Raw genomic sequence first — 10,828 nt, forward strand, 5'->3', positions numbered from 1 at the left:
AGGGGCGTTATTATATATATAAAAAAAAAATATATATGGATATATATATATATATATATATATATATATATATATATATATATATATATATATATATATATATATATATATATATGTATATATATATATATATATATATATATATATATATACTCAAATTAGGGGCGTATATATATATATATATAAATTATTATATATATATATATATATATATATATATATATATATATATATATATATATATATATATATATATATATATATATATATACTATAGATATATATATATATATATTACGTATATATATAGGCAAGTTATATATATATATATACAACGTGTATTTGCTTCCGTTTCAATATAGTGGACTGTAATGTTGCAGAGTAGCGCCTTCTGTTGTTTGCCAGTGATATTACATGCTTTGAAAGACTCCAAAAAGTCATTTATTTTAGAATGCTAACAATGTGGGACAGATGTTATCAAAATCTTTCTCCTCTCGTTTCCTTGGCAACCCTGATACAATCGCTTTTTTGTTAAACACTGCTAACCACAGCGGCTAGTTCTGTCATTCTCGCAAGGATTATTGCAGCATGAATTAATTTCTTTTGTTCAGAATGCATCCCTGACCTTTTATTAAACACGATAATGGGGGAATAAATGTAAAGTTGAATTGTTTCATGAAAAAAATAAAACCTTCAAACATTCCCTAAAACTGAATACTGTCAGACTACAGTGAAGGAGTAATTACATGATTAACACCTCCTGTAGAAAAGTCTGTAACAGGGACATGCAGCTATATATATCTCCTAGGTCCATGAGAATACATTTTGGCATTGAAGGCTTATGTTACAGAAAACATGTCAGCGAAGCCATGTGCATAACAAACTACTCAGTCCTGTAGCTCGTTTACACTGAAGTGTGTGTGTCTGTGTGTGTGTGTGGTTTCCCGCTGTCAGGAGCTGCTAATTAGTTTGTTCTCGTTGCCCCTCAGGAGAGAAGTACGAGCTCCATGCCGGGACTGAGTCCACCCCCAGCGTCGTGGTGCACGTGTGCGAGAGTGAAGCCGAGGAGGAGGAAGAGGGTGAAGCTAAAGCACCCAAACAGAAGATCGTTCAGACAAGGCGCCCAGAGGCTCCCCCGCAGCTGTTCGATTAAATCCAGGACTCTGTTTAGGATTTCATTTAGCCTGTTTACTTTGTTAAGATAGCGGGGTACATAAACCAGACCTGCGCAGGTGGAATTTATACAGGTGCAGAATTTGTATTGAAGGGGCATGTTCACAGAGACAGGTGTATTCCAGAATGCCAAGCTCACCTCATCTGCTCATTTAAAGCACCGTGGTTTTCAATTTTTTTTTTCTTTTTTGTTCTTCTTTGTTTTTGTTTTAAGAACCAGTATCATTAACTTGGTACCATCACTCAAACCATAGGCCTAGAGATCAGCAAAGGTCTGTTGCACTTCTGCATATCAGCTGTCCTGTAGTATTGCAAAATCTCAAGGACACAGTGCTTTATATAATACTGTATGTGTATCATAAAAAAAGTTCAGAACCTTGAAAACTCTGGGAATTGTTGTACATAATGGTTTTAATGTTAGCTGCATGTCTTGACAGGAGATTGAAGACGGTTGCCAGCAGTAATTGGTCTGTTCTCAGCAGAACGTGTCTGCAGCCGGCACCTGTAAATGTAACTACGCTATTTTGCTAAGACGGGCTCCGTACGATAAAACGTCTTGTTTTTATGAATGTCTGCAGAGACAGAGAGAAACAGAGAGGAGCTGTTGTCAATCACACCTGGTTCTGTTGTTCATTAGCAAGAGATGAAGAAAAAGAAATCGAAGAAAACCTTTAAAAAAAAGTTTTTAAAACATACATTTGCGGAATTCGGGCGCCGGCTGAAGTCATGGCAGCGATCGTGTGTTTATTATTTTTGTTTTCTTTATTCAGGCCGGCTCGTGGTGGTCACCCCTGAATGTAAACTCTACAGTCATCACATACTGTTTGTGTATATAGTCTGAAAAAATGTGTTGGAGTGGAAGGGATCCTGAAAAAGAGAGGCAGGCGGTACAAATGTTAAAGATGCAAAAAGGATAGGAATGTCAGTTCATCTTAAAAGCCTAATTATTATGTAGCGCTACTGCGACCCTGTAAAGGATTAAGCAGTTAATGATAATGGATAGATGGATGGATTACTTAGTGCTTTAAAATACAATGTCCTTTTCCTTTTCTATACAAGTGGTTTGTTTTGCAATTATTCAATTCAGTTCAGCTCATCGGTTTTAGTTGCCTGCCATAGACACATGTTACACAGGCTAGATCAGCCAGAGCTTCTTTATATTAAAGCCTCAGCGCCATCTAGTGCTTTTAGTATTGCCAGAAATACAATAAGAACCTATTTAGTTACTTATCACTTCTCAGTACATTAAAAAAAAGTAATTACAATATTAACCATTCAGAATAACACCATAAAGTGTTTTGAAGCTAAATATTGCATGTCAAATACTTTCATAAAATCATGACTTTATCGATTTCCTTTTCTGTCCCCTTCGTTGCAGTCTGTATAACGTGTTTCTAATTCTGTTCCAGAACAAACCCGTGATTGTTTCTGACAAGCTACAACAGACAAGCAGAAAACCACTGTACAGTCAAAATTAGAAATCCTTAAAAAAAAAAAAAAAATATATATATATATATATATATATATATATATATATATATATATATATATATATATATATATATATATGCATCATTAATAAACATAACAAAAAATGTACATAGGAAATTCACTGTAAAATAAGTGTAGCGCAGGCCAAAAAAAAAATCTTTATATGCTCATCGATCATCGCTGTAACAAATAAAGTAGGTTACAAATCTGAACGACATCTGTATTTTCCAGTTGTTAAATTCAAAAGGGGAATTTGAAACTCGGTTCTTGTATATCGATTGTGAGGTGATCAATACAAAAAGATGAAGTCCGCAAGAAACCTAAGCTGTTATTTAACCCTAATGTTCTGCGACTATATCTTCAAGTGCTTATTTAACCTCATAAGCGCCGTTATATTAAAAAGCATTTTATTTCAGAATTTTATTTCGATTTTCTTTTTTTGTTGTTTTGGACAAAACACCTTTATAGCCTTTGCTTTCACCAGCCTGGATGTGTTAGAAATGTATTACAAATTTCATATACCAATGTGTAAATCTGATGGGATTGGTGTTTGTGTTTTGTAGCTTTAGTGGGAGGGAGGGTTGTAACTATATGTGGGGTAATGTAACCACGCCACAAAACTAACGTGTGGCCTTGTCTGTGTTTGCACCTACTATATTCTCTAACGTGAGCTTCGCTTTGAACTACGGGCCTCAAAGCAAGTGTACCTTGTTCACATGTAAATTGTCGAAGGATGTGTGCTGAGCAAGCATGTTGTCAGATCATGTCTATCTAGTATTTTAATGCCTGCCATTTGGGGTTTTCAGAAACTGGGTGCATTTTCTACCGGTAAATAATCTGAAATTTTAATGTGGTGTCGCGTTTATAACAAAGTTATCAGTTTTGGTAGCTGTCGCCCCACCCCACCCCCCGCCCTGTGCTGTATCCACGCAGTATCTTGCTCAAAATAAACATTGTTGTTCTGTTATTTGTTATTGGCACATCCATATCATTTTTTAATTTTCTTTATTTGTTCATTTTAAATATTTGACCAGGATACGGGCAAATGAGACGTCAGAGTCATAAATTACAGATATAAGGTTTTTTTTTTTTTTTCTCGTAAATCTTAGAAAGATCTAACAGTAGAAGCGATTCTTTATTATCAGACAAAACTAAATGCAGAATGTTAATCTTTTTAACAGCTTTTTTCTGCAGGTTTTTGCACATCACTGGTGCAAATACATCCCCTGTCGCGCGTCACCTGTACCATCTGTTACATGTGTAATATATATATTTTTTACATTTCAACACATATAATATATTCTGTATCTAATGGTATTTAAAAAAAAAATAAGACAGCAAACAGCTTAATAAACCTTTTATCTTTTCTAAAAGAAAAAAAGAAGCATTTTGTGAACCGTTAGTAAATGGAACGCTTGGTAAAGATATTTCAGTTGTTCTCCACAGTGTCAGCCTGTGATTTCTTCAGCTACTGTATGACCTGTTTATATGTATACTTACCAACTGTAAATACAATTTTATAATACATAGTAGCGATTCAATGTTTAGTGCTTCGAGAAGGCAGTAGGACGTTTTAGTAAATGTATTTTTTTTTTATTTTTATTTTTTAACACATTGCATGGCTTGGTATTGCCCACATTCCAAAACTGTTTCAGTGCTCATATTTAAAATAGTAGTACTATTGTTTTCAGAGTTGTATTGTCATAACTTGTAGAATATGGGCATTTTCAGGGCACTGCATAACCACAAACAAAAATAGATACAGTAATAAAATACTATTTGCTAGTGTAATAAAATGATAAGCGTGTGGGTTTTACACTATAAACACTCAATCTAACGCACAGTACGGCTAACTGCAAGTGCAATATAATGCTTTTCAGACTGTGTTTAAAAGGTTAATGCTTTCCAGGCTTATTTGTTCACCTGCTGTTCTAATGCTATTTCAATACGGTCCACTGTGTTGTATTAAGTATGTGAAATAGTGGCACAAAGGACTCCAGTGTTTTGAGTGTAAACTGTATATTAATACCTACTGTAGCAAGTCAAACTGCGAGAGCGGTATGCTGCAAAGCTTTTGCCTGCTCATTTTGTGCTTCGCATTAAGAAGACTCTCAGTAAGTTTTAAAATAAGCAACTTTTAGTGTCAGAAATGGGTTTGCATGGGTCAAGAACATCAGTAGATTTGTATTCCATTGGGAGTCCCGCTCATAACCCCTTAGTCTTGGAAATGCACCCAGTTTTAGCTTTTTTTTTTTGTTTTTTTGGTTTTTTTTTACCTTTACAAGGTAAAGGTCTAAAGGTCAAAATCGTTACCCTTGTTTTGTTGAAATGAATTCTGCGTCTTCTTGTACTGTAGTTGTTTAAAAAATGTGGCAATCAAGCAATAATTTATGGTTATCTCTGTATTTAATGTATTGTGTTTAATCATTTTACCTGACCTGTGACTGGCTTGTTTTTAGTGTAGAAGTATGAATGTAATTTGTTTCGCATAGAGTTATATAAAGGAATATTCTTAAACCTGCTGCTTTGTCATTGTTTGTTGCCCTCAAGTTTATATTGCCCTATTGCAGATAAAATAAAGGACTTCTGCTTTGGCTTGTGTTATAAACATACAAAACGTTTCTTTTATGTAAAGGTTAAGACCTTGGTGACCTTGGTTCCTTATTTTCTTTTGTTTTCTCTAAAATGTTTTCTATCACGCTACCATTCAAACTGAAACAAAGAAATTAGATTTAACTGCGTGGAAACTCAAAGGTGAGTGTGTGGGAAGCAAAGATATTTCACACTCGTTTTTGTTCATATGAAGAAAACAAAAATGTATCAAAGTGTCAGTATTTATTTGTTACGCTTTTACAACTTTTAGCATCGCTGGAATGAAATTGACCTCACCCTTGCTAGTATTGAGCTATAAAACAGTAGATCAATGGAAGTAAAACAGCATGTGGGTGGCTAGGTGACTCATTTTGATATGCATGTGAAAAAGCAACAGCGTTCCAGCTTGGTTACGACAACCAAAATATTAAAACAGTAACACGCAGCTCCTAGCTTTACTATCTTGGCAGACCAGGGGGCTGGCATGTTTCTTGGGGCAGAAAAGCGTTTCAGATAACCACTTTTTGGAAAACTGTGACCGCAAACCATTACCATTTAAAGAGATTGTTTACACCAGGTACATGATCATCATCTTTCTCTTCTTATCACACAGTATATCTCTGCAAGGTCAAGCCCATCCCATCTCTACAAGCCAGGTGTGTGTGTGTGTGTGTGTGTGTGTGTGACCAAACAGAGATTTACTTTCAACAATGAATGATTGCTGAGAAGGGCTTTTGTGTGATGTCACTGCCAACTTCCTCTTTCAGCAACATCCTGCTCTGCGGACCTTGCCAGTGAAAATGAAGCAGTGGCGGGATGGAAATAAGACTCGGATTGCATAGCAGTGTGAGCCTTTCCAGGTTTAACTGAGCTGGATTAGTGAGGTTTTTTGCAATACAAAACGGCTTTATAAAGAAATCTTCATGTGTGCAGAAACAGTACAAAATGGTTATTAAGGACACAAGAAGGTAATTGAGAGGTGTGGGAGAAATGCCAAGTGCAGTCTTGTCCGTTTTGGCATGGCAGTGCTTTTAAGGGCATTAAAGTTTCTTACACAATTGTTTCAGTGTTAACCAGTACTGGAGATCCCATCTGAGACCGCATTGTAGCTTTCAAACTGACGATGAAACGATTAGGACACAAAACGACACGAAAGAGGAATAAAAAGAAATGTAAAAACCATAATGAAGAAGTGACTGCCGTTCTCAGGGAACAAATGCATTAACCCCTCTGTAACATACAGAGAACCCCTCTCTACAATGAGAATTCAAACAGAATGGTTATGTTCAATACAATAGAGAAGCTTTCAGTGGTTTTAAGGAGTAGTAATAGAGTCAACCACACACCAAAGCAAGTCCTGTGTTTGCTGTGCACAGGAGCCCGTGTGATTGAGTATGTGTGACAGTGCATGGCCAAAGCCAGTGTAAAGCCTGACCAGAAAAAAAAAAAAAAATAGGTAAACATTCCAGCTTCATTAAAATAAGCAGAGGTAAGAGCTTCGTATCAATCAGAAGACAGCTTCAAATGCTGGCACCTGTTTAAATGATTAAGATGAAACTCAGTGGTGGTAGGAAAGATTGTTTGCCTTTCCATTTTAATTTTCAACAGGAGACATCCTTTCTGAAAAGTTGGCAAATATTGATACATCTGTGCCATCTTATCATTTTTCCTACTGAACATTGATCCCCCATGTGTACTTAATAACCGTTTAGTCCATTATTAGTCCATTTACAAGTCAGATTCCTGGCGTTGATTATTTTACAATCACTTTCAGAATACAAGAGGTCTATACTTCTGCCGGATGCCAGTATTAATAATAACCCACGTGTTAAGGCTGCAGTGAGATTACACCCCCACGATTTTCAGGTGGTTGTGCTCCAGCTTCATGACTCAATCCTCCTCTCATAGTATACCACGGGGAAAGTGCCCTGAGGTTATGTGAAGCTACAGGTGTTCTAACAAAAGGTAAGATGAGAAAGATCTTTCAAATTAAGATGTTTATGCAATCCCATAAAACATATCTTCGGATCTTAATGTGTTTGTTTAGCGCCCTGTAGAAACAGACACCAACGTCTTTTCTTACATCTTGCCCCGGGGAGGAAAAACTATAAGAAAAAATTGTTGAAAAGTTAATATCCCAACCAATGTATGTAGACACCACCATTATTACAGCTCGGCTCATAAAACTGACAAAATCAATAGCTGAAATGTTTGCTTAATTGACTATTATAGAGTTCGGTTTGAATGTTATAGTGAACAAAAAAAACATCAGCATTACTAGACTGACTGGATTTGAATGAACATTTCCTATTGAATTGTCATGTCATTCAGATTTTGTGTAGCTGTTTGTACTGAAGGACGGGGTGTTGGCACAGACTCAATAATACCAGGGTTAGAGAGGGGTGATGGAGTATAAATAAACAAGAGATGTTCTTGGAAAATTCACCCATGCTGTCTAACTGTAGTTAACCAGTTCATCACAGATATTGTCGACAGTGCTCACCAACCCTCCTGCCATTATTGCCTTTTAAGCATGTTCTATAGCAGGGATCTCCGACCCTGGTCCTGGAGAGCCACAATCCTGCAGGTTTTGTCGGCATCTCCATCAATTGCTAAATACCTGGAACACATGGTAATTCTGACCAGTTAAGACAATCAGTGAATCAATTAGGGTTTGGGCAAAACATAAACCAGAAGTGTCTATGGCTCTCCAGGGCCTGGGATGCCTACACCTATTCTAGAGCAGGGGTCTCCAACCCTGGTCCTGGAGAGCTACTGTGGCTGCTGGTTTTCATTTCAACCAATCTCTCAGTTACTTAGTTGAACCAATTATTGGCTTAATTAGTGAAGATGAGCAGGTGTTCCTGATCTTTAGCTACTGATGATGTAAAGACACCTATAAAACCTGCTGGATAGGGGTTCTCCAGGACCAGGGGTAGAGACCTCTGCGCTATAGGGACAGCAGGAAAAGAGATCTACACTTACCAGCGTTGCCACAATTATTTAAAGTTTTTATTTATTGTCACTAGAACCAATTGTAACTTAAACCTAATTAGGCCTCACAATAACCTATTAACTATTGTAACTAGTGTAAATGTAATCCTAACTTACTGTACTCAGGGATCATTCACACTGAGTTCAAAGGGTAGTGAGACTAAAGCATGTTGCATTGTGTTCAAACTGAAAACCAAAAAAGCAATACTGAACCCTCTGTCTACTCGTATAATATATATTGTATAGATATTGTGGGCAGTAGTTGTCTTTAGTACTGTACTTTATTGTTTATCTACAGACATGAACAATGGAATAGAAACAGTGAAACCGGTTAATTCCACTTTTGTCCACCATATACAAGATAAAACAAACCAATAGCATTGCTTTTTGGTTCTAAAGAAACCAGGAGTATCTTAAAAGATTAGATGAACTGCACTTGAAAAAAAGACGTTATTTTAGTTAGCCAAGAAAGCTTTTAAAGGTCTATTTTCTTTAGCCTCTTTACATTGATATCATATCAGCTTCCAGAAAATAAAATAATAAAAAAAAAGCTTTTTCTGTTCTCTAAATATGTCTTTCCCAAGCCTTTCAGACTGTGGTATTTTTTTCTGGTAACAAAATATTTCTCTTGGTTAAATGCTTTTTACTGATTAGGGCTGGCTGAAACTCGCGTATTAGGAAGGCAGAGAAAGGGTAAGCTGGAACCCAAATCCCCTCCACCCCTCTATTTGAGGAAGAACTGAAAGCCGTGCCATCTTATTCTTTTAATACCAGAACAAAAGCCTGCTTGTATTGTAAATCCCCAGGATGGTGATTTCGCGGAGGTGAGGCCAGTTAGTTATTTAGGGGTTGTATGGTCTGGGTTACACTCGGGAGAAGAGTTGACATGATTCTCTCTTTCGAGGGGTGCTTTAAACTGTTTAAAAAGAAGCCAGGATGTAACGCCTGAAACAGGATACAAGGCAAATCAAAACGTCGAGAACAATATTGAGTGGGAATTAGTTATACCTGAGACAGATTTTCCAGTTTTAAGGATAAGGTTGATTCAATTGTTTCTCATGGGTGTAGGTAGCTGTTAATTAGTCATACAGTCATTACACATTTTGGGTGGGTTGTGGCAGTAGCTCAGTTGGTATGTCATCTGGGCCTGGTGTTTTTCTTCTTTTTTTGCAAATATTTCTAATTTCACTCAATGGAATATGGTTTATCCAGATCTATAGCTTGTTCTAAATTACAGTTATACCCAGCCTCTGCATTTGGGATGTAATGCCTTGTGAGATGCCATGAGTTTCATATTATCTTAATCTATTGTTCTTTGCTACTAAAAATGTTAATCCTTAAATACTGGAGAGAAATGTCAAATATTTATAGAATGGAAGTATATGTTATATGATAAAAAACACTTTATGTATTACAGCTGGAGAGGCATATAAAGGACAATTAAAGGACTTCCTTAGTGTAGGGCCCTTTTATAAATTAATTACAAAAACAGGTATATGATACACATTATTGTCAGCTTGCTACAGTTAAAAGATGTGTTGTAGCTATCATCCATTATCATTAACCACTTATTCCTTTACAGGAACTGTAAGAGCTGGAGCCTAACCTGGCAGACACAGGGAGCAAGGTGAGACTACACTCTGGATGGGATGTCAGTCCATTGCAGGACACCACACACAGAGGGCCATTTAAAGTGACCAATCAACCTGAACAGCATGCCTTTGAACTGTGGGAGGAAACCAGAGTACCTGGCGAAAACCCACATGAACATGGGGAGAACATGCAAACTCCACAAAAACAGACCCCTAGGATGGAATTGAACCCAGGATCCTGGTGCTGTGAGGCAATAGGGCTAACCACTACACCACCGTGCCACTTCTATTTGCTATTATACTATTATGTAATAATTATCCCTACAGGTATGGGTGTGGGTTGTTGGATGATGGATGTGTACATGCATGAATGTTAGTCATATATTTGAGAATATGTTTGTATTATAAGATTGCATGCATGTTATTAAGAATGCATTAATTAACTCATTTCCCCCATATCGAGTTTCTCTTTAAGGCATGTCAGTGAAAGGGGGACCTCACAATTAACAATTTTTGCTATCCCAGCTGGATAAGGACTTGGGCGTCCGGTCCTGCCAAACCAGCGCTCTGCATCGGGGCCAAAATCAAAACAGAATTCTTTCATTTTTGTCAAGATCTAATGTCACTCTCACCCAATACATGGCCACCCTCCCCCCTCCGATTTCTTAGTGCTATTATGGAAGAGATTTCAATCAGGGTCACACTGCACTGTCTTTTCATTTTCGGTGAGTTGATTACAGTGTTATCAAGTATCCTGGTCACCAAGTAGTTTTCTTTTTTAACTAAGTTAATTAAAAGCAAGTCTTCTGTGTCACTTTGTATTTGTCCCCTAAGCCCCACGAGCAATACCACATAAAGCAAGCTCAGTAACAGAACAGTGGCTTCTCTAATTCCAGGTTGGAGCACGAGGGCTGGGCAGGTGCAGAGACTGTAGTCGTCACAGCTTAGATAAGACGAACAGCAGCGCTTTTGAGCACCTGCAATTC

General features: G+C 37.1%; 1 protein-coding gene across 4 annotated transcripts in view; it reads left to right on the forward strand.

Annotated features, from left to right (window-relative positions):
- Positions 1 to 5,258, forward strand: part of rcan3 (regulator of calcineurin 3) — a 29,397-nt gene extending 24,139 nt beyond the window's left edge. For all 4 annotated transcript variants that reach the window (XM_041234146.1, XM_041234148.1, XM_041234147.1 and 1 more), the window contains one exon: positions 990 to 5,258. In XM_041234146.1, the coding sequence (XP_041090080.1) occupies positions 990 to 1,153 (164 nt within the window). In that variant the 3' untranslated portion in view covers positions 1,154 to 5,258. The remainder of the gene's footprint in view (positions 1 to 989) is intronic.
- The last annotated feature ends 5,570 nt before the right edge of the window (positions 5,259 to 10,828 follow it).

Source organism: Polyodon spathula, chromosome 32 (assembly GCF_017654505.1).
Source record: "Polyodon spathula isolate WHYD16114869_AA chromosome 32, ASM1765450v1, whole genome shotgun sequence".
In the NCBI taxonomy this organism is placed as follows: Eukaryota; Metazoa; Chordata; class Actinopteri; order Acipenseriformes; family Polyodontidae; genus Polyodon; species Polyodon spathula.